We start from the raw sequence: 20,528 nt of genomic DNA on the forward strand, positions 1-20,528 counted from the left end.
GGGTCTGTGAGAAGGGGGTGTTGTAAACGTCAATCCCGTCTCTCATTATTGACCAATAGAATTACAAAATGACATATTAATGAAAGACAAATTTAATAAAAGGATAAATGGAGAGCGGAACATTCCATGTGTGTTTTTACGATCAGTTATTTGAAAATATCAATAAATAAACTTATCGAAAGTCTATTTTACTTTTTTTGCTTGATCCATCTTAGAGAGAGATCCTGACTTAATCTTCGAGATAGGAGGCCTTTGAATAAGCTCTTTCACTCGAAAAAAAAGTGAAGTTTTAAATTATCTCAACACTCAACAACAAAATGATCAAATCGATATGCCTCTATTTTTTGTTCTTATTAAATAGGGATTTCATATTATAGTGGTATGGATTTGTGAGAGCTTTTATTGAGCTTAATCCGACTCAGCGGATTCTTAAATGGACGAACATTTGGTGTTCGTTTAGAATCTGTTTATCTTGGCATATGCGTGGCTGCATGGAGTGAATAATCTATTGCGTTTCCGATAGAACACTTGGCTGAGTATATCCTTTGATGAGAGTGTATTGAAATTTGAAGTTTTAATGTCTTTCCGTTTTAGTTTTAAAATAAATGTCGGAATTATATTTGAAGTATCCTTGAAGACTTGGCTCCAATATTGTATACATCACTGTTATTCCTAAGGTATGTATAAGCAGTGTGTACACATTGTACAAATTTGTACAAGCTCCGCGACTGGCGACTGATCACCTTTCTTTTTTTATACTTCTAAGGGTTGCGAGTTAAAAAGACAAAAAAGTGTTTCAATAAGGGGAGGTTTGGGTTGAAGAATTTCGATAGATGAAAAGTCTACTCCCGATAGACACACCCTGTCTAAGTTGAAACATCCCTGTTTAAGTAACTGTTGGATTTCGGGAGCCCTAATCCAGAAACTAGCATTCAACTATCAATGAAGAACAATTTCTTTCAAACGGATTCCTTTTTAAAATGAATCTTACAAGATTTATTGGAATTAAATTCATTCAAATATTTTTCCTGAAGAGGGATTGTCAAAAGCGATTAAGCACGAGATCATCACAAGACAAATTTTGAGCCTAAACTGATAAAAAGCTTAGTGAATTTTTTCTGATATTCAAAGATTATCTGAGCAAAATTATTTTAGTCATGTTTGTAGTAACAATAAACCAACCATATATTAAAGTTGTTATCCTGTAGTTTTTGATTCGAAAGTTAAAGCTACAAACTTTAGCTAAAATTGATTTTATGTTATAGAATGCTACTGTTTTTTTTCTGCGTAATTCTGAGTCTATTCTATCTATACACTATCCCACCCGGTGATTTCTTTATACTTTGTACGGTCCTTTAAAAAAGTCATGTGACAGAGGTTTCATCAAACAAGAATAGAATAAAACTGAATTTTTACAAACTCGCCTTATTATCAAAGATTATATAACCACAATGTGCCTGGAAAACAGCATTACTCAAAGCTACACGCTAAAAACCGTGATGTAATTACTTGACTCGCCATAAAAGCCTTTTTGGAAAACGCTGTCAAAAATTCAATAGGATATTTATAATAAAAGGACTTTTGATTGGATGAAAATTAACTTTAAAGTAAGCATTGTCCAATAGAATTACCTCTCTCAAAAATGTTTAAGTGAGTTAAAGATATAGACTCACCAGGTAATAGAAGTCTTATTATAAAAAGGTTTATATGTCTTTAAGGTTTATTGAAGTGCTTTACTGTGATTATATGTCGATAGGTATCCATTGATTAATTGTCATCAATCGCATTTAGCTTAAGGAAAGAGCTTAGCTTTTGAATCATTTCATTGGTATGTATATAAGACTAGAACACGCGTAGGTATGCAAAGTCGCTGCTATTTGTATAAATTTAAGATTAATTTAAATTCGATTATGCTTTGGTATGATTTGAAGTTTGATAAAAGGATAAAGTTTTAACTTTTCACTAAGAAAAAGCCCTTTTTAACTTTTTTGCGTTATTTGCCTTCACGGCTTTATTGTCTCCGAAGCCTTAAAATCTAGAGATATCTGCTGGCCTAATATAAATATCCCAACCTCTTTAACCTTTAAGTGCGTCGCAAAACATGGGGCTACAGCTTCAGCCAAAAACTCTCCCTGATGATTTCGTGACTAAGATTGTGACTATATTTGAGATATAAAGGTTGTAAGGATGTTGTGAAGGTGTTTTTAACATTCCTTAGTTTATTAAAATGGTATTCTCGAAAAGCCGATAATTAAAATATCGGAGCTCGAAATATCTGAACAAGACGTAACTTTTCCTTCTCTGAAAGCAAATTTCATATTTTTTTTCAATTTTGCAAAGTTTTTGAGTCTATAAAATACATCAAAATTTTAATTAGGATAGCTAGAAAATAGAAACATAAAAAGCACCGATATCGAGTGGTTTCTTTAGTTAAAATTTGAAGTTTCGTCTTCCTATATTGAAGCAAGTAAATTTAAAAAGAGAACTGAAATCAATAAGCTTTGACCTGACCTAAGATTTACAGCACTTTGATCTCTTGGCTTGGTCAAGGTGACACCTTTAGAGAACTTTTTTCTGGCTTTCTATATGGACTTAAAATCTTTTCACATTATGTTATTCTGGTAAGTGGAAAGCGGTCTTCAAGAAATTTCCTATTTTAAACGTTTTTTTTATAGGAACATGCTAAAATTTTAAAACCTGCAGATGTTCTTAACTTTTTGAGTTTTAAGCCTAAAAATGTTCTTAACTTGTTCTAAATATTTTGACCATTGAAGCCTTAGGTTCTTATATGTTCTTATCAAAAATCGTGTATCCTAGTGGATGCAATGCTAGAGATCACACAAAGTTCACAATCTTTAGCAATCTGCTTCAAGGGTTGGGTTATTAAGCCCTATAAATAAGCCTTTTGTATTCGAAGATGTCTTTTTCATTTCAGCGTTAGATTGCGATCATCCAAGATGTTGAATTTCCAAGATATTGCACAAATAACTGTTGAAGCGATCCATGAAAATAAAGAAGATGTGGGAATCATTGACCACAGTAAGTAATATATCCATTGAGTTTAAAGCCCGAAGGGCTATAGTAGGATCTCTAACCTATCCCAGGCAAGAAAAAGTGAAGCCATCTATTTCCCATCCAAAATGCGACAGACGACAGACGACAGATTGTATTTAGCGGTGTTTTTGAGGATTTTTTGAAATCTAGCGATAGTTTACATAGTTTCAAACCGGTGTTTTTGTAAAAACCACGCGCAGGAGATCTGATGGGAAATAAGTGGTTTCATTTCCCATCCAGGGGTCTTGAGTGTAGCCCTTCGGGCTTGGAGGTCATTGGTAATGGTATCCTCAATAATCTCGTACCCAAAGCCACTTGCACCACTTGTAAATTTTACTGATAGACGTAACGTAATACAAACTTTCATGAAAAAGCGAGCAAAGGAACTGGACTCGAGTTTGTAATATCCTAAATCCCTGTAGTGGGTTATATGCTTCTACGATATCTTTTACCACTGAGAAGTCTGTCCATAGTATAGGAAAGCCGCGGCTGGAATGATAACATCTGAATTTCTGTTATTCTATCTCTGTCGTATTTGATGACTATTTGTTGATCAAGAAATCAGTAATGTAGCATCTTTAATGGTAAATTTTATTGGTTTGTCGTTAATAATTACTTCTCAGTGCGTTTTAGACATTAATGATATGCTCTTGGTAATACACTTGCATTATAAAATCATTGTAACGGAAAAATCAACACTAAGAAATTGAAACAAGCACAAAATGGCTGGGCTGAAAGAACTCAAAAATTAACGAGGTGCCTCGAAATGCCTTCGCAATATTTCAGTGAAATCTCTTTAGAAATCAATGAAAAAGTACATCAAGATAATACTGTGAAAATTTCAAGCCAGCACCTTCAAAATTTATCATTTAAACTGACAGGAAAGTTGTCATCTTGAATATAGTTCTTATAATTTCAATTTTAGCGAAAAACTATGTTTCCACAAAATACCCCTAAAATATGTCCAGAATTAGTTCATGTGTTCTATTGGGTACAGATTCAAAGATATCTAGCAACAAAAAAACTTTTTGTGAAGGAAAATAAGAGAAAAAAGACAATGCGGTACATATTCCAGCCGCGGCTTTCTTATACTATGGTCTGTCTGAATCCAGTCCAGATCGAAGATTTAAAAAGGTTGTGTAATGGCCATTAAAAATGAACAAATAAGAAATCAGCGGAGGTCATTTAATAATACCGAATTCAGCTCGAATTTGAAGAAATATTCTTTGGAATAACCGAATCAAAATTTTCAAGTACCAAAACCACATAATTGGATTATTTCAGTGTTTTCATCATGGAAAGGCTACCATAATATAAACCAACGCCTGAATAACCCTCTCCAGGCCCGGTGAAAGGGGGGAGACTAGGGCAACTTCAGCCTCCCCACTTTTGAGCAAATGAGATATTTTCTCAATTTCCTAGCAAATTTGATCTTATTTTGAGCCTTCAACCTCCCAACTTTAACGGTTGTTCCGCCGGGCCTGTTCACTTCCTTAATATTAAATCGTAGAGGAATGCGTTGTGCCTGAATTGACCTTTAGCAGTTCATTTTTGTGATGAAATTAGATTTAATAAAACCTTTTTCAGCCAATAATCGCACCTTCTTGTCAAATTTCAACTCATCAAAACGGGGGTAGCTCTTTAATAGAGTTTGATTAAATAAACATCTAAAACAAAAATAAAGAGATCACTTAGACAAGACTTTAGATTTAGAAAAAACTTTAGGCAAATATACAAATTGAAAGTTTCCCCTTTTTACTCTACAGGGTAAATAAATTTGCCCATAATTTAAAGACTCCATCAAAAATTACGATGATATCAGAAAATTTGAATGTGTCTCATTTTTCGGAACAAATTTCGAGTGAATCTTTTTAAAAACAAATGTTGCTTTGAGTTTGTCTTTGATGGAGGAATAGAAATATCGTTTTTAAATTTTGGATTGATGAAAAGACATTAAATCGTGTACAAGTGGTTCAAAAAAGGGGCGTAACCGTAGAATTCATCAAACTGGAATTTTTATTGAAACCGTAAAAAGTTTATGACAACATATTATTTTGCTTGGCTGAACATTTTTAACAACAAGAATTTTGAGACTTGATTCCGGTGAAGTTTTGAATTTTAGAATTCTCTACAAACATGAATATCATGAGACACAGAAAATCTGACTCCTTTGATTTGCAGAGAGCTACATCTCTTGATAACATCATATGTATGTTAGAAATCAAAGGAGAAATGAACCCTCGAAAAGGAAAAGCTTTCAAAGATGTTGCTTCCATTTTATCAGGTTCCAAAAAGAAACCCAAGACCGAAGAAGAGTTGCGGAAAGAGAAAGTCAAAGAACACGTGTCCGATTTAATCGATAATTCTTCGCTTCACGGACTCTCGTATATCTTCGATAAAAGACATCCTATACGTCGTGTCATATGGTTTTTCATCACTACATCAGCTTTTATATACTCCATGTTGAAAGTTTACGAAAGTACCGAATATTATTTATCTTATCCGTTCACTACAGCGCGCATGCGTCAATATGTGGACAGTATTGAATTCCCAGCTGTTTCGTTCTGTAATATCAATGATATGCGTATAAGTATATTAAACGGAACGAATGTTGATATCGCCATTTTAACCAATAATCCCGGGAATGTAACAGCAGAAGAGTACCGGAGTACAACTCGTTCCGCGGCGCATGACATTACGGAAATGTTAGTCGATTGTAACTTCAACGGTATGAAATGTACTGCTAAGAATTTTACAGAGTTTTTCTGGAAACAAGGTGATCGTTGCTTCACCTTCAACTCTGGTAAACAAGGACCTGTACTAAAAGTGACAGGAACTGGAGTTGAACGTAGCCTCACTTTGACGATTAATTTACAACATTTTGATTATTACCGGGATAGTATGGTGTCTGGGATTCATATGATTTTACACGGACAAGACGAAACGCCGGTGAAAATCCGTGGACCGATGATATCACCGGGTTATACAAGCTTCATTAAAGTTGAAAAGAAAAAGGTAATTAAGTGCAATTGACTCACTAGTTTAGTAATGACTAAGTCAAAAGTTTTTTCAGTACACATTTTTTTTAAAAGCAACTCCAACTTTCGGCTAAGAGCTGGGGTTGCGTAACGTTTTAGCCGTTTTTTGAAAAATTTGCTTTGACTACCCCCAGATATATTATATACATTTTGGGTGAAGGACTATCGGTTGCCAAGCTTAGATTATCTAAAATGCTTTTTCTCTTCTTTACGAGATAGTAAAAAATTGGCTAATTTCAAAGCTCGAGACTTAGCAACCTGGTTAGCAAAATGTTTACTCTATAAAAGCTATCGGAGGTATCTTTTATGCACCAGTCAAATCGAAATTCCAGTTTTTCAAGATGTAAAACCTTCGTACACCTCTGTCTCACTAAAAACTATTAGCCAGCAAATTTTCATTTTTTCGACTGTCAAAACTTTCTCTTTTCTAAATTTTTGAACTGTATTATAGATTTTGAATTTGAAGAGCCCATACAAGACGAACTGTGGAGAATTAGACTTGAAATATTTCAACGGTTATTCGATGCATACATGCTGGTTGGAGAAGTTAACTGATTATGTGGTCAAACATTGTAATTGTAAAGATTTCTTTATGCCAGGTTAGAATGATAACCATTGAATTCTTCTTCGCACAGATAAGTTATAACGTTACCGAAAATTTTTCATTTATCTAGGATGTGAAACGAATACATGGTCTTGCTAAGATAATTTTACTGAACACATACACATACATTTATTTAGCAAGTTAAACCAGAGATTTGGGAAAACCCTCACAAGGTATGTGACCTACTTTTGCGCTAACGAGAAAGGTAATCTAGTCAATCTAAGCAGTAAAAGTGAATATTCTCACCAAGAAGCTTCGGATTCGAATAATGACTAGTTTTACAAAATGCTAATAATCTTTTTCTTTTAGGAAATCATTCCATTTGTGACTTAGGAACCGCTTATACTTGTATGTGGCCCAAATGGGGTAAGTTTTTAAGTTAAATTTTTTAGAAATTTTCATGGAAAGGATCTCTAAAGTTCGTTTCGTAGTTGAATCTTTTGTTAGACTAGACGATATGAACAGAGCCTATAATGATTCTAATGATTCACAAACTTTTTCGAGGAATCCCATGGATGTTTGGCTCCTGTTTCACTAATCGTCCGAAAAAAATCCGTTCGTGGAGCTGGAAGGATTGTTACTTTTTAATGATCTACCGCCTGAACAATTCGGGCTTCTTTGATCCCTTGTCTTGGACATGTGCTTTACCCCTGGTCATCAACACATCAACCCCCTGGAAATTTGGGAAATTGTCGTTTTGAGAATCTTTCGTATCTGGACAATTCAATTTTCAACCTCCTGACGGTGTTTAGCTTGAAAAACAGTATAAACAAAAAATCGATAATTTCAATTTTCTTTTATAGAGGAGTACGACAAGAACAAATTAGCAAACTGTCCATTACCATGCGAAATTGATTCGTTTCATTCGGAAACCATATCCCGTGCTTTATTCCCTTCTGAACAATATGCTCATAAATTGAAAAAGATATTGGAAAAAGAACCTCATATGAAAAATGTTGTCATCAAAAACGTCAAGCAATTCATGAGGTATGATTTTTAGAATTTCTTCTTCTTTTCTTCTGAAAAGAAAAAGCCAACAGTTTCTTTGATCTAATGATAACATTGAACACCCCCTGTCTAGACAAATTTAAGGACTATCTAAGTCCAAAAAATATACATTTAACCTGTATAGACCCCGGGGGGGGGGGGGGCACTGGCTTTTCGGACTGACGGTATGTGCGGGCCGAGAATTGGCTTTTAAAATTGCACCCTTTCAGTGCAGCAAAATTCGATGAAAATCATACCCTTAGAGTGCATCTTCCCCCATATTATCAATCCTTTTCGTGCAAAAAATTGTCAAAATTCTAGCATTTTTAAGCAAAATATCTCGATTTTTCAACAATTTTCTAAAATTTCTACCCTTACATTGCATCTTTAGTTTTTCCGACCCTTACAGTGCATTTTAAACATCTTGGAAAGGGTACCCTTAGGGCCCGCACATACCCGTCAGTCATTTTGCCCAGCTGCCCCCCCCCCCGGGTATAGACTCAGTGTGGGAACTTGGCAAAAAGGCGTATGGGGATGCCACTGATCAGGGTACCTTTTTCACCTCCATGAGTCCCAGGAAGGGTCACAAAAACATCAAAATAAAAAAATCAGTCCTTTGTTGGGGGAAGTTCACTTTTTCCGCTCGCGAAATTCTCAAAAACGAGGCGTAGGGTCCATTTTTCGAACCACAGCGAAACACCCTCGTCGGTCAGCGAGGTTAGTACCCCCGGGTGTATAGACATACATACCCTCCCTTATTGAGATCTAAATGGGTCATTCTGTTTATAAAGAGAGGGTGGAAAAGATTTTTCAGGGAGTAATCCAAGAGGTCAGGGAGTAATCCAAGAAGAGTTTCCAGGTTTTTAAAGAATGTTTTTTTCCTGGGGTGAATTGATTTTCCCGGGGATAAAAGTTACCATTAAACTTCATCTACCTGTATATGAATGGAACAGCCCAATGTTTGTACAATCAAAATGATCTTATATTTGGCTAGTATGGTTTGATTTTATTGTTCAACACAAAATATCAAGAGGTGATGAAATTTTAAAATCTCGTATTTTTCTTTCCAGGGACAATCTTCTGCGAGTTGTTATCTATTACGACGATATGTCATACGAACGCGTTGAGCAACAACCAAGTTACGACACTTTGGAATGGCTCGGTGACGTCGGTGGACAAATTGGCCTGTTTATTGGGGCCGGTGCCATGTCTTATTTTGAATTTGTTGATTGTATTGCATTAGTCATTTATGCGAGATTCTTCCAATCATTTAAACCTGCGCCACCGAATGTTTAAGATGGTTGAATTAAAGATACAGCGTGGAGTACTTGAAAGACTCCTTAACTCGACAAAGTTTTCTGGTCACTTCAGTTAACAATACCTTATAAACCAATCTCCATAACTCGACATTTCAATAATTCGAATAAATTTAATGGTTCTTGGTCAGATCAACGCAACTTCTGGCCTGGAAAGTGTTTTTTTGACTGTTTTATTTAGACCTTCAATTGCAATACAAAGTCTGCCGTGATCTGACTTACTTCCTTTTGTCAGAAAATAAAAATCACAATGAAAATTGGAAGCTAAGCAAATGGAATTTTTAAGTTCCTCAAATACTTTTTTTTTTAACTTGTAAAATGTATCGAGCCCGAGAGCAATCTTCTTTACCTAATATAAAATTTCATTGCAAATATCATAAATTGGCAAATTCTACAATTTCTCATATCTAGCAACATATTCTTTAAAAATGGATTCTTTGAAATTCAAAGAAAAAATGTCCTTTGGCGACATTAAAAGGCTTGTTCTAATCATTGGATGCTTAATTTCCAATTGCTAGAAATGTTTGAAGAAAATGGACTAAGTCTAGAGTGTGGAATTTCAATTTATTAAAATGCAAAGGCTTTTTGTAGAAATCATTTTCATTTAGAATTTTAAAATTGTAAATAAATCCAAATTGTATAGAAATACACCAAAAATATCATTTGAATGAGAGTGATCTTTTGGGCAATTTAACGTTTGTCGAGGAAGAAGTTTGATAAACCAGCTCTCCCTCTGCTGGGTACTTGCCGAAATATTAAGTACCCCCGTTTTTCGTCTTCAAGATCAAGTTTTAACTAGAAAAAACATGAAAAATATCACGAAGTTTCAGATTTACAGGCTTGTTATCAAATCATTTAAATTGTGTCTGAAATTAATAAAAAATTGGAAAAATGTAAATTTGCTAAGATTTTACCATATGGATGCGGTGGTTTGCTGCACTTGGATTTTCTGAATGCTATTTGATTTTTGATTCGTAAGAAAATCACCGCAACATTCATCTCTAATATGAACAGCGAGGGTGAGAAAAAAATAATTCACACTAAAAACCTTTTCTCTAGGTACGAAAGTTTGGTAAATAAGCCATTCTATTTTCGATTTTAATACTTTGATAAGGCGTCTAGTTAACAATAACTAAAATAATAATTATTTATCAATATAATATATAAATTCAATTTACATTTTTTAGTTTAAATTTTCTAAAATTCTTAAATAAAGGTATAATAATGAATGATTAAAAAGGTTATTAAAATGCTAGGTATTTATTATTCCATAAATCTATCTAAAATTATTGAAAAAGTTGGAAAACGTAGAACTAAAGTCTGTCCAGATATAATTGGCAGTGGAAACAAGAATGCCTGTAATTTTTGATAGACAAACATAATTATGGAATTTTTTTTGCTTGCTTTAGAGAATCGAAAGCGCTATATTTGAATGTATTTTTGGTTGAAAAATTCGCGATTGTAAAAATTGACCTTTTTTCTACTTATGCTATAACGTTCATTTTTACACCAGTGATAGTTCAACCTTAGGTTAAGAAGTTTATTAAATTTCAAGGTGAACTGAAAGGTCCTTCGGAAGATATGGGGCCCGAAATACCCCTTGGTAGCACTTTTCTGTGAAATATCAAATCTCCAACTTATTACTAAAAACGGGGGTAGTGATATGATAAAACAGTTTTTCGATCATAACACATTTTACGATCTCTTTAATGACGTCATAGCCAAACTGTGTTTAGTGTTTTGGGAATTAGCAAAGTTCTTTGATGATTTAAAAATAACAAAGGCAATATAAGTTCATGGTTATCTTTTCAGTAAAAACAATTATACTGTGATTTCACTTCGTTTCGAAATAATCAATGATACCAATAATACCAAATCACCAACACTTAACATTTTCCAACTTTTAAATGCGCTGTTCAAAATAGATAACATAGCCCCCGTTTTTAGTAATAAGTTGGAGATTTGATATTTCACAGAAAAGTGCTACCAAGGGGTATTTCGGGTTCTCATATCTTCCGAAGGACTTTTTTGTTTGCCTTGAAATTTAAAAAACTTATAAACCTAAAGTTGAACTACCACTGGTGTAAAAATGAACGTTATAGCATAAGTAGAAAAAAAGATCAATTTTTACAATCACAAATTTAACCGCTAAAAATCGCGAATTTTTCAACCAAAAATACATTCAAATATAGCGCTTTTGATTTTCTAAAACAAGCAAAAAAAATTTCCATAATTATATTTGACTATCAAAAGTTACAGGCATTCTTGTTTCCACTGCCAATTATATCTGGACAGACTTTAAGTTCAAGTTAAAAAATCTCTGAAAGAAGGTAACACATTTTTATTACATTTTATTACCAACGTAAGAAAAATATTCCAAAAGTCTCGTTGGAAAGATAATTGGAATTGATGAATATCAAGATTCATAATCGATCGACGAATTCAAATAGCGAGATGTAAATCTCACAACGTTACAACTAAGTGAAATTGTAAAATCGATGTTTTATCAAACTTTGAACTTTGATTATTTCAAAACTCATATCTGTCTCAGGCCAAAAAAGTATGGTGTGGCCTTTCAAGTGGGTCCAGTCCACTAACCCCTTTTTAACCCTTTAAAGGCCCATTTTTGACCCTATTGTAGAGCCAACTTGGAGTAGTGGGCCTTAGGTTTTCAAACTTTTATATAAATGAAACCCCTCTACTCTATCACTATACGGTTTCAACTTTCTTATCAATTAACGCAGGATGTAGGGCCATCATGTGATTTTTCAAATGTTTGTTTTGTGTAAATGCTTGCCCACAGAACCGACACCCATATCCAAAATTCTTCGATTCATGTATACGCTCATGTCGATTCAAATTACTTTTCTGTAAAAATCTTTTACCACAAACAGCACATTGAAAATCCTTCTTCCCATAATGTGTATCTAAATGTATTTTCAAAATATGTTTGCGTGAAAATGCTTTACCACATATATTACAGACAAACTCTTTCTTTTTCAAATGTACAGCATCAATATGAAGTTCTAGTGAACCCTTAGCTGTAAACCCTCTACCACAAATATTACACTTAATAGCTGAGTCAGCATGATTTTTACATCTTGTTTGATGACGTTGTAAATACTCCGCATCTGCAAATGTCATGTGACAATTTTCACATTCGTGGACCATCGTTCCTAGCATAGGTTTAATTTCGTGATCTGGTTTAGTAGAAACTTGATTTTGTTTTGGAGACGAAGGAGGATTCAGCTCTTCACATTCCAATAAAGGTTCACTTTCAGAGCTAACGTCTGTATTTCCAGCCTGTGCTTTACGAAGTTTACTAACAATACTCGACAATGGATTCCTTTGTGTTTTACTGATATCAGTGGAAAAGTCATTTGATTCAGGTTCTATCACACGTTTCTGTTTTGAAATATTTGTTTTCATTTGTTGTGAAGATTTTGTTGAGGTAGTGTTTATATGTGACTGACATTGTTCTTGATGCTGAATGAATATTTGGTGTGTTGGAAACGTTGTATAACAAATATTACACATAAATAGTGTTGTATCTTCTGATTCAAATTCCATGTTATGTTGTTTGTTGTCGCGAGTTTCCTTTTGCAGTATCTGTTGTTGATCACATGTTTCGATAGGCTCTTCCTTGATTTTGAATTCTTCGTTCTGCTTTGTCTGTAGAAGAAATCGGGATAAAATAATTCATATGAATATTCTAGTAAAGTTTAAATTTGATTTTCGAATTTAGAACTTACTTTATCTAGCAAAATTAAGCTTGTTAGCATACATATTCAAATTATGTTTGGGAGCTTCGCCCTCTGAACAACAACCAAACCCCCAAGCTTCATCAATATACAGTTTTGCTGAGAAAATTCTCTTTCATGCATATTAGAAACTCAATCTAAGTTTACAAAAACGGCCCCAGCTCAAAGTGCTTAGAAAAATCACTGTACTTTGATACATATCTTATTTGGTTTACTTTAGTTTAATTTATGGTTTCGTGAAGGAATGTTCATGGTTCATGGAAGTTATTGAGTTTATTTCGGCTTCAGTAGATATTTTTTACAAAAACTTTGAAGAAAATAGAAGAGCCCTCCCTCCATATGAATGAATCCCTTCTATAAAAGTATAATAATTACAGGAACAAAAGAATCTTACACGACTTTTCTTTAAGAACTCTTCTTTTATCATGTGCATTCGTAATCTGAGAGGTGATCCCTCTGGAATCATTTTCTCCAAAAAGATTTGATCAACCCATGAATTCACAAACCTAATTTCGAATCGCAATTGATCCTTCTAAACAAAAACGAGTGTATAAATGAATTATCTCGTTATTTGAAAATGGAATTTGAAAAACCTAGAAAAAAAGTATAGTCAAAAATATATTTTCATCTACAAAGAATTAGGTATCTTGAAAATGAATGAAAAAGTTAGAAGGAATGTCACTTACAGAAGAAAAGAAAGAGTTCTCTTACAGATCATGAAAGAAATGCTTAGAGTTCTTGGTAACTTAGGTTGAAGAAATTCAGACTCAAAAGCTTCATGGAGTGAGAGATCACAAATCAGCATTCTGGGTATCCTATTATGAAAATTGTGTGAAAATCTTATTATCTTATCTTACTATCAACTGTCCAAGTGGTAAACTATATTTTTCTTAAAAAGCCCTTGTCACTTCATTGGAAAATACGCTCACTTTGTATATTAGAATTTCACTGAAAATTTATCAAATTCAAAATGAAGAACAGCCTTTAAGAATCTTTATTTTTATTGTCTTAATAGGTTTTTAAGCGGCCAAAACAAATAATCCAAATGGTATTTTCAAGGAAGAGCAAACCTTGTCAAAACCACATCCAACAATATCTTCAATCTGCTGCAGAGCACTCATTCTTCTGTGATTTCAAACTCTAAAACATGAACATATATATATAGAGAATATATGTCATTCACTAAGGAAAAACATATATATAATACCAATAACACTAACATCATAATGAATGAATAGACAAATGAATGGAAGTATCTTTTGTAAGGGAAGCTGAAGAGATATTGATAAATTTATGTTATAATCTGAATGAACAATATCATGAAAATCATTACAAACAACTTGCAAAGAATCAGAATTAAAAAAAAGATGAATCAAAATATTTTTCAATCGTCGGCTTATAGATACCTCATGATCTCTAACTTAAAAAAGGAAAAATCTTTGTCTAAAATTGAGCTGTTGTTTTTTAAATTTGTCAGAAAACTTTTGCCTAAAAATTATATGTTCTAAAACAACACAGAAGAGTAAAAGAAAATCTTTTTTGGTGTTTTTTACTCTTCCAAATGTTGTTACTATGTACTTCAATTAAGCCCATGGCTTACATACTAAACTGTAAGCTTGCCCTTCCTCCTTCATAGATACAATGAACAGAAAAATTATTAAAATTAAAATAAAAATTCATATTTTTTCAGATAAAGTTAGCCATCAGACTCATAAACTTTAGCCCAAAGCTACTTTGCTTTGTGGAAGAAATCAATAGTCATTTGGGAGAACGCATCAATCTATTGAATTTTTATGACAACATCATCTAATAGATGGAAGGGTTTAAGTCTACCTACCGGTAATAAGCAAAAATTTCTTTAAAAACTCCATATAACTTTCAAAATTATTACATATGTCCATAAAAAATCACTGAAATTTTCAATATTTTTTCCATATTCCGAAACTCTGAACCAATGTTTTTGCTAAATGCCGGTTTTCTGGACTGAAATAGATAAATTTTCTCTCACTATATTAAAAAAAGGCATCATTTTGCTTCTTTGCCAGCCGTTAAAACCCCCAATAAACCTTTTGTTGGAATCAACGTCATGTTGAATATACCTTAACCCCATTATTTTTTGTGTGCCTTTTATTCTTGCCCCTCTAACTTTAGTGCCTTTTATTTTCTTGCACCTCATAAAAAAGGGTATTCGCAAAGCCTTTAAAAACAACGGTCGACAAACAACGGTCTTTTGAATAACTAATTACTCCAGCAGAATTTTTTAATGATAATCATCTCACTGATTTGTCTTTTACAACACATCAGTTACCTAAGAAACAAGTTGATTTATCGCATTTGTCTGAGTGAGGGAAAATGATGTATGTGGAGTATTCTGTTATTCAATAAACTGTTGTCACGTTCTCCTAAAAACTCCACTTTCAAAACAATGGTAAGGAAACATTAATGCATAGATAATAGATCTATTGCATAACTCCATACTTCAGTGGAGGGTCCCGGTCACCAATCCGTCCCAAAACCGTACGAAACATGGTTTTTGATTTTATAGAAAACCTGAAAAATCTAAACTTATTATTTTTGTGTCAAAAGTCTCTTATCTAGGTAAATTAGTGGGAACCAACATTGAATTTGACAAAAATAATCCTGATTTGAGGCTATTGTGCTTAAAAGTTCCAAAATTGACCGTACGAAACACCGGTTTTGACATGGTCCTACATTGCATTGTCTATTTTAACAACAAAAACTGTCAAGTTAATTGTCATATTTAGTTAAGGTTCATGAAATTACTTGAAATTGATGGAAAAAACATCATTTTTGAATAACTTTGTGTTTTCACAGATTTCCAGGAGTTTTCCTCGCGGTCAAGAAATCATGCCGTACGAAACGCTCATGTTTGAATGCTCCCTGTAATTTTTAAGCTTGGTTCTGTGAATTTCTTTTTTGTATTTACTTTTTCTTTTATTCAAGTTCTTTATTTATAGACTAAATTTTCTGGGTGTAAAGCATTTTATGATTGCTTTATTCCAATTTAATAGTCTTAAATTTGAAATTGACGACTAAAAACCGTACGTAACATTCACTATACCATTGAACACAGGAGTTTGGAAGCCAAATGAATTTTATTTCCTGACATCTACCATTGTTACGTAAATTTACATATTGAATTCATTCAGCAGGTTAAACCCTATTTCTCTTAAGAGGCAAAATAAATGTTACGTACGGTTATCTCTGAAACTGTACGAAACGCGCCTCTTTAGATATAAAGTTTGATAGGTAGATCTTTGACAGTGCCAGTTTGGAAAGCTTTAAATCTACACCATCAAGTGATTTGAGTGATTTGGAGCTTTTTAAAAGTCTTTTATTTTTTTCTAGTGATAGTAATAATGAAAACAAGAATAAGAACTAGGGAGACAAGAGTCCCTGAAAGGCTGCATGATATGATATCACCAGTGAAAGAAGTCATTTCATCAACGCAGAGGGTTGGACTGTTTAGAGAGAGGCAGAGACAAAAGAAAGATTATGACCATGAAAAGGAGAAAGAGGAAACAAGAAAGCCTGTTGCAGAGATCAGATCAAAACAGCCAAAATGCCCCTTGGGGAGGAGATGCTCCGATGATGACTGTCCTTTACACCCTGGTCGGGGTAGAAATCCGTCAGAATCATCAAGAAAAGATCGTGGTTTGTCAATGAGAAGAAAAAATCAGAGGGAATCAAAGGAGCAGGAGGGGGTAAGAGAATATTTTAATAGGGTCTAAAGTTTCTTCCTCCTTCACCTGGCTAATTCCATTCAATCTGCTGTAAAAATGTTAATTACATAGATGCAGGCTTTTTTGCATATGACTCGCTATTATTATTTACTTTCAGATTCTCAAAGTGAGGGTATCTGGTTTGGTAAATGAAAACAGGAGACTCAAACGAAAATTGGAATCCAGTTCTATTGCTGATAACACTGAAGAAGTTTCATTCATACTGAACTGCATGTCACCATCCACAAAAAAAAGAACAATGCAAAAAATGGCGTCAACTCCTGGCTGTGACCAAATCAAAAAGAGATTACAAAAGATATCAAATGTGAGACTGAGGAAGGCCCTAGCCTGTTAGACGAAAATTTTTTATCGCGTTTTTGGGAAGGTTATGGCTAGCCCGGCCCTAATTCAATTCCGATTTCGATTCCTGGTGCAGGATCCTCATCATCATCAAATAGCCTTTCCTTCCTCAGTCTCACATTTGATATCTTTTGTAATCTCTTTTTGATTTGGTCACAGCCAGGAGTTGAAGCCATTTTTTGCATTGTTCTTTTTTTGTGGATGGTGACATGCAGTTCAGTATGAATGAAACTTCTTCAGTGCTATCAGCAACAGAACTGGATTCCAATTGTCGTTTGAGTCTCCTGTTTTCATTTACCAAACCAGATACCCTCACTTTGAGAATCTGAAAGTAAATAATAATAGTGAGTCATATGCAAAAAAAGCCTGCATCTATATAATTAACATTTTTACAGCAGATTGAATGAAACTAGCCAGGTGAAGGAGGAAGAAACCTTAGACCCTATTAAAATATTCTCTTATCCCCTCCTGCTCCTTTGATTCCCTCTGATATTTCTTCTCATTGACAACCACGATCTTTTCTTGATGATTTTGACGGATTTCTACCCCGACCAGGGTGTAAAGGACAGCCATCATTGGAGCATCTCCTCCCCAAGGGGCATTTTGGCTGTTTTGCTCTGATCTCTGCAACACGCTTTCTTGTTTCCATTTCTCCTTTTCATGGTCATAATCTTTCTTTTTTCTCTGCCTCTCTCTAAACAGTCTAACCCTCTGCGTTGATGAAATGACTTCATTCACTGGTGATATCATATCATGCAGCCTTTCGGGGACTCTTGTCTCCCTAGTTCTTATTCTTGTTTTCATTATTGCTATCACTAAAAAAAAAATAAAAGACTTTTAAAAAGCTCCAAATCACTCAAATCACTTGATGGTGTAGATTTAAAGCTTTCCAAACTGGTACTGTCAAAGATCTACCTCTCAAACTTTATATCTAAAGAGGCACATTTCAGACAGTTTCAGACAGTTTCAGAGATAACCGTACGTAACATTTATTTTGCCTCTTAAGAAAAATAGGGTTTAACCTGCTGAATGAATTCAATATGTAAATTTACGTAACAATGGTAGATGTCAGGAAATGCAATTCATTTGGCTTCCAAACTCCTGTGTTCAATGATATAGTGAATGTTACGTACAGATTTTAGTCATCAATTTCAAATTTAAGACTATTAAATTGTTATATTTTCATTTATTGGAATTTGAATCTAGTTTTGCACCTTAAATTCTTTCCATTTTCCCAGAAAATATCAAGACTGAAGAGCTTCTTTCATCTTCATTGCCTTTGGCGCGTTTTACAAAAAAAATGTTACGTACGGTTATCTTTGGTTTTATTAGACTAAATAAATTTTGGAGCTAACAGAGTTCATAGATCAATCTTTGAAGACTTTGGTTAGTTATTTTTTCGAATTTAGGACCAGTTTCTTATATTTTCCTCTTTTTTCAACTTGTAAATGACAATATGGTATTAAAACTGTATTTACAAGACTTGTAATTTCAATTTTTCAATTTTTTATGAATTAAATTCAAGAAATATTTCTGAACTAGCAATTAAATCATGAATTTTACAGTTAAATATGATGGTACTAATGGTATGGTTTATATCTGTAACAAAAAAAAGTTTCCTATCTTCTTTTTTATAAAGTTATAAGGGTATAGCCGGTGTTTCGTACGGTTTAAAAAAGTAAGCGGGTCTTCAAACTCCATAGGCCGTAACTTTTACACTGTTTGAGCAATTGCCCGGCAAACTTAGACATTGATAACCCATAGGTAGGGGATCATTTTGATACAAAAGTTATTTCAAAATTTTAAGTTTTTTTTTCAAAAAAAATTCAGATTTTTTTGGGACGGATTGATGACCGGGACCCTGGAGTGGACAGAAGCAGTCGACAGAGATATTTTAGAAAAATGTGTTCTTATCTTCTAGGAGACCAAATGTTATGACCTTCAATTTTGTACAAAAATTATTTGTTATGATTTCTAGAAAACCTTTATCACTACTTGTCTCCCTAAACTTATTACTACTTTATGGTTGGACGTACGTTCTAAAATCTCTAATTTTTCTCCACCAAAGAAGTGTTGGGTCAAGTTGAACATTTACAAGAATTTTTGTCATTGGATTGGTTGTTAACTATTCAAACAAAAACTTTTATTATATTTTTCTGAAGAACGCGTCATCTCTATTGTTTTGTTGTGTTATTTAAACAATTATGTGAGCATCTTGTAAAAACTTCAACACAACTGGAAGTGTTCTGCTGAAAATTCCTAGGGTTACTAGGCAACAAGATTACATCAATTTTCTCTTGATTATTATACCCCTGTCACATTAAAAGATGTGTTCTGAAGCTTTCTTGGGTTACCTACTAGACAATAAGAACAGATTAATTTTCTAAGATCTGATCATCAAAACAGATCAAAGTTTCTAGCTGAAATATACTCTCAGAGCACATCGGAAAAAAACGGTTGCCTCACCTATGGCGTCATAAACTGGACAAAATCGTATGGGCGAATTGGAAATGCAGAACGCCAGATTGAAATTCAGTTTTTGTTTTGGAATAGAGCGCATTTCAAGTCGATATTCTGATATATCAACTTGAAGTACTTCAAATCGGTGTATTCCGACTTAACGCATTACAACTTGATGTATTCCGACTTGATGCATTCCAACTTGATGTATTCCAGATCGATACATTTCAATTTGAAACATTTCAAATCGATGTATCCCAACTTGACACATTCCTATTTGAAACTTTCTACTTGACGGTCTGCAAAATAGATTCCCTCTGTTTTTATCTGGTCTGCTTTTTATACGTCTTTAAAATTAAAAATTATATAAAGTTTGAAAGAACTCCAGAGGAAATATCAAAAGACTGCCTTCCAGCATTTCCTGTCAAACAAAAATTGCCTGGTTGTACTGAAGAGGAGGTACAAAAACTTTCTCCAGCAACTTTGCTGCATTTGAAAGATACTTTAGGAGAGAAGTGGCAAAAGTTAAAAATGTTAAATTTTTCAATACATCATGTTGGAAAGCGTCTAATAGTCAGAATACGTCAAGTTGGAATGTCTCAGGTTGAAATGGAATACTTTAGTTTGATATATCAGAATTTGGCTTAAAATGCGCCATTCCGAAAAACGAAAACTGCATTTCAAGCTGGCGTTCTGCATTTCCAATTCGCCCGTTCGATTAGATTCGATTTTGTCCATACTCACCTGCTGCTTTCGAGTGGATGCAATAACAAACTAGTTCAAGTGGGAAATTAAATATTATATTATATTCTTCCTATTATATATCATAATATAAATGACAAACAGATCAAGGCAAGGTCCACTCTTGACTTGTAAATATCAACAAAGTTAGCTTCATAATCCGACCTAGCTACCTACAAACAAGAAGTGCTCTGAAACCACAGAAGAATACAAAAATACTTACGTGATATCCAGTCTTCATCAGTCGAACATGTACTTCACAAAGGAAGAAAGAGTTTTCCTTCTTTTTCTCTCTTTTTTTCTTCAAAACAAAAAGACAAAATTTCATTCATTCGCTCTGATGTAAACAAACCAGCCTAAGATCAAACGAGACCTTCTTTTACGGACACAGGCTAATTTTTCCTTCAATGAAGTATTTAAACACGCGTTCCGATTTGCAGAAAATGTTTTGCAGAACACTGCGA

The 20,528-nt window shown here is 33.8% G+C and overlaps 2 protein-coding genes across 3 annotated transcripts; one reads left to right on the forward strand and one right to left on the reverse strand.

Moving 5' to 3' along the window:
* The first annotated feature begins 592 nt into the window (after positions 1–592).
* Positions 593–9,688, forward strand: LOC136797739 (acid-sensing ion channel 1-like). The gene is made up of 7 exons (XM_067054329.1): positions 593–677; positions 2,936–3,039; positions 5,339–6,069; positions 6,544–6,691; positions 7,006–7,062; positions 7,500–7,683; positions 8,754–9,688. The coding sequence occupies exons 2-7, from the start codon at positions 2,958–2,960 to the stop codon at positions 8,977–8,979; spliced, it is 1,428 nt and encodes a 475-aa protein (XP_066910430.1). The 5' UTR covers positions 593–677; positions 2,936–2,957; the 3' UTR covers positions 8,980–9,688.
* A 374-nt stretch (positions 9,689–10,062) lies between these two features.
* On the reverse strand, positions 10,063–20,411 carry LOC136797740 (zinc finger protein OZF-like). Of its 2 annotated transcripts, none has more exons than XM_067054331.1 (4): positions 20,288–20,411; positions 13,831–13,900; positions 13,155–13,289; positions 10,063–12,671 (listed from the first exon to the last, which is right to left on the reverse strand). In XM_067054331.1, the coding sequence occupies exons 2-4, from the start codon at positions 13,879–13,881 to the stop codon at positions 11,709–11,711; spliced, it is 1,149 nt and encodes a 382-aa protein (XP_066910432.1). In that variant the 5' UTR covers positions 13,882–13,900; positions 20,288–20,411; the 3' UTR covers positions 10,063–11,708. The 2 variants fall into 2 exon arrangements, with proteins under 2 accessions (XP_066910432.1, XP_066910431.1); XM_067054330.1 differs by having other exon boundaries at positions 13,155–13,292.
* Between the last annotated feature and the right edge of the window lie 117 nt (positions 20,412–20,528).

Source organism: Clytia hemisphaerica, unplaced genomic scaffold (genome assembly GCF_902728285.1).
Source record: "Clytia hemisphaerica strain Z4C2 unplaced genomic scaffold, Clytia hemisphaerica genome assembly, whole genome shotgun sequence".
Taxonomy (NCBI): domain Eukaryota; kingdom Metazoa; phylum Cnidaria; class Hydrozoa; order Leptothecata; family Clytiidae; genus Clytia; species Clytia hemisphaerica.